This window comes from Podarcis bocagei (genome assembly GCF_964188305.1).
Source record: "Podarcis bocagei genome assembly, chromosome: 6".
In the NCBI taxonomy this organism is placed as follows: domain Eukaryota; kingdom Metazoa; phylum Chordata; class Lepidosauria; order Squamata; family Lacertidae; genus Podarcis; species Podarcis bocagei.
In genome coordinates, this window is record NC_138130.1 from 55839767 (window position 1) to 55842627 (window position 2861).

At 43.9% G+C, this 2861-nt stretch overlaps 1 protein-coding gene across 1 annotated transcript; it reads left to right on the forward strand.

Annotated features, from left to right (window-relative positions):
• Positions 1-1100: 1100 nt before the first annotated feature.
• On the forward strand, positions 1101-2644 carry LOC308589945 (claudin-8-like). The gene has a single exon (XM_081199542.1). It carries the CDS (start codon positions 1261-1263, stop codon positions 1942-1944), a length of 684 nt encoding a protein of 227 aa, XP_081055668.1. The 5' UTR covers positions 1101-1260; the 3' UTR covers positions 1945-2644.
• The last annotated feature ends 217 nt before the right edge of the window (positions 2645-2861 follow it).

A 2861-nucleotide genomic window follows, 5' to 3' on the forward strand; every position in this document is an offset into this window, starting at 1 on the left:
ACAACTAATAAACTTCTAGCATGCTGCAGATTCCACCAACAATATGTTCATCTGGAGGGACCAAAATCCAGGGGCAAACTCTTAACCCATGTACAAGCTTTCAGTATTACCTCAGTTGTTCTTGACAACAGGGCTTCTGCATGCACAAGTAACCCTATTCTGTTTGATCAGCTTGTTCCACTAATATTTACAAACTGCGATATTTGTGTAAAGCTACTTATATGTAAGATGCGAGCAGGAGAAACTGGCTTAGGCTTGTTATGTGATCCCCCTGCCACCTGACCTGTCTCCGGCTGAGTTGCTGCTGTGTACCAGGATGGAGAAGGGGCATGATGCCAGCCAATCTGGTGTTCCTGCCAATGCAGTGCCCACCTCCACCTCCCCTTTTACTGTTGCAGCATGCAGCAGGGACTCAGCTGGAGGGAAGGCAGGTGGTCATGCTGTCCACTACTGTCTACACTGATTGGCAGCAGCTCTTCTGGAGTCCAGACAGGGCTCTTTCCCAGCCCCTACGTAGAGACACCAGAGATTAAACCTGGGGTCATCTGCATGCAAGGCAGATGCCTTACCACTAACCTGCAGCTGTTCCGAAGATGAATTTGCCTGTGGAGTATACTTCAGCACATCCACAGTAGTGTTTTGAGAGTTTTAGACAACTATTGCACGTCACAAAAATATTTTAAGGAGTTTTCTATGCAAACATATCTAATCATAGGCTAATGAGCACAACTGTAGTTGAACGCTCCTGTGGGTTTTCTCTTTGGCTCGTTGAAAGTTATTTGGGGCGGAAACTTAATGCTTGTTTACAGATTGTATATTAAGGCCATTTGGCTCCATTTCAGAATGTTTATGTACTATCTAATCTTTTGCCAGGAGGAGAGAAAAAAAGGTAAATGACAGAATTTCTTCAGAGGCACAGGTGTGCCTTCCAGAAAGAATTTTTCTGGTTGCAAACCCTGTTGCGTTTGACCTTCCACTGGCTTTGAAAGTTGTTAAACCTGATAGATAACTCCATCCTTTCCAAATGATGGGGGCAGTGGAATGCTCCACTCAAGCAGTAAGGAAGCAGCCGAGTGCTAACCAGCATGCATCTGATTCAAACTGGTCTGAATTAGCAAGCGTTTCTGCAGGTGACAGCTGCACAAGCTGCTTGAGAAAGGTTTCTCTTCTGCAGACAAGCTGTACCTGCAAAACGAACAAACACCCTAAAGCCCTGCGCTTGAACAGAACGTATCTGGAGCTCTGTTCTGGAATGAAGAGATGGCTGCTGCTTCTGCTGCTTTGCAGTTTGCTGGACTGATCCTTGGAGGCATTGGCGCAGTTGGGACTTTTGCCATCACGGGCATGCCCCAGTGGCGAGTGACTGCTTTCATTGAAAGCAACGTGGTGGTTTTTGAAACCTCCTGGGAAGGCCTGTGGATGAACTGCATACAGCAATCTAACATCAGGCTGCAATGCAAGGTCTACGACTCCCTCTTGGCTCTGCCTCCTGACCTCCAGGCTTCAAGAGGTCTGATGTGCGCAGCTTCAGCCCTGGCGTTCCTTGCATTTGCAGTCGCTGTCCTTGGCATGAAGTGCACAAAGTGCACAGGAAATGACGACCGAATAAAAGGGTATATTTTGCTGGCAGGTGGCATCACTTTCATTGTGACTGGCATTGTCGTGCTCATCCCAGTGTGCTTCGTTGCTCACAACATCATCCGAGACTTCTACAATCCAGCCATTCAGCTGGCTCAGAAGCGGGAGCTTGGCGAAGCCCTCTACATCGGCTGGACGTCTGCCTTCTGCCTCGTCGCCGGAGGAGCAATTCTTTGCTGTTTCTGCCGTTGTGAAGAAAAAACCAGAAGCTATCGATACTCAGTGCCTTCACAACGTACAGCCTTCCAGAGCCATCGTACGCCAAGAAGAGCTGAAAGTTCGTACACTAAAAGTCAGTATGTTTAGTCTGCTTTTGGTTTACTGTCTTTCCAAAGGAAGTATCCTTTCTGATCAAACTTCGGTTCTAGAAGAAACTCTGCTAGTACAGCACACTGTGTACAATGGAGCAAGATCCAGGAAACTGTCTGTGACCTCTAAGACAAAGCAAGCTCTAGAACACAAGGGAACATCTTCAGATATTTCAGAGCAGCACCAGAAATTCGAACTGAATATTGTCCAAGGTTTTTGTATTTTTTTTATTAGCATCTATTAAGGGGAATATGTTTTCATTCTAATAGCGATTTGAAATTGCTTTGCAGTGTGTGTGTGGGGTGTGTGTGTAGGTTATGTTACAGCAAAAATTCTAACTTACTGAAGTCCACTATGATCAATACTATACTAATATGCAAAATATAGCAGAGGCTCTTATTGGGAGGTGAGGGGGGAAATGAAGGGGGGAGACTTCTCTAAATCTATATTTGATTTTTTTTTAACCACATAAAGTTTTTATTGAAGTGTTGCTTAGCTGTGTAAAAAAAAGAAGAGGAGTGATGTGCATGAATTTTTTAAAATTTCAAAGTTTTCAAAGTATACATTCTACATTTCCCGAAAACAATTTTTTTTTGCCCAATAGTACTAACTCTTCTTAGTAATGATAAAAGGTTGTGTGCTTTCTTTTCTTGTTTTTCAATCTAACTATATTCTACCATTATTTTCCTGCACATTATTGTTTGTTCTGTGGCAAAAGAGTTTTAACACGTTTTAATAAAAACATTTTAAACTTCATCTGTTTTGTGTGACCTTCCTGGCGATTTGCAGGGTGCATTAGGCAGAATTGTAAAGATATACGTAACCACAACAACATGCCGAATGGCAGCCATGAAGAAGCATGTGGCATGCTGTCCTGTAGGCGAATTCTAATGCAGTTTGGCATCTTTCTGGAA

What these genes read in the sequence shown, in the direction of transcription:
- LOC308589945 (XM_081199542.1), top strand. Translation starts at nt 1,261, where the DNA reads ATGGCTGCTGCTTCTGCTGCTTTGCAGTTTGCTGGACTGATCCTTGGA.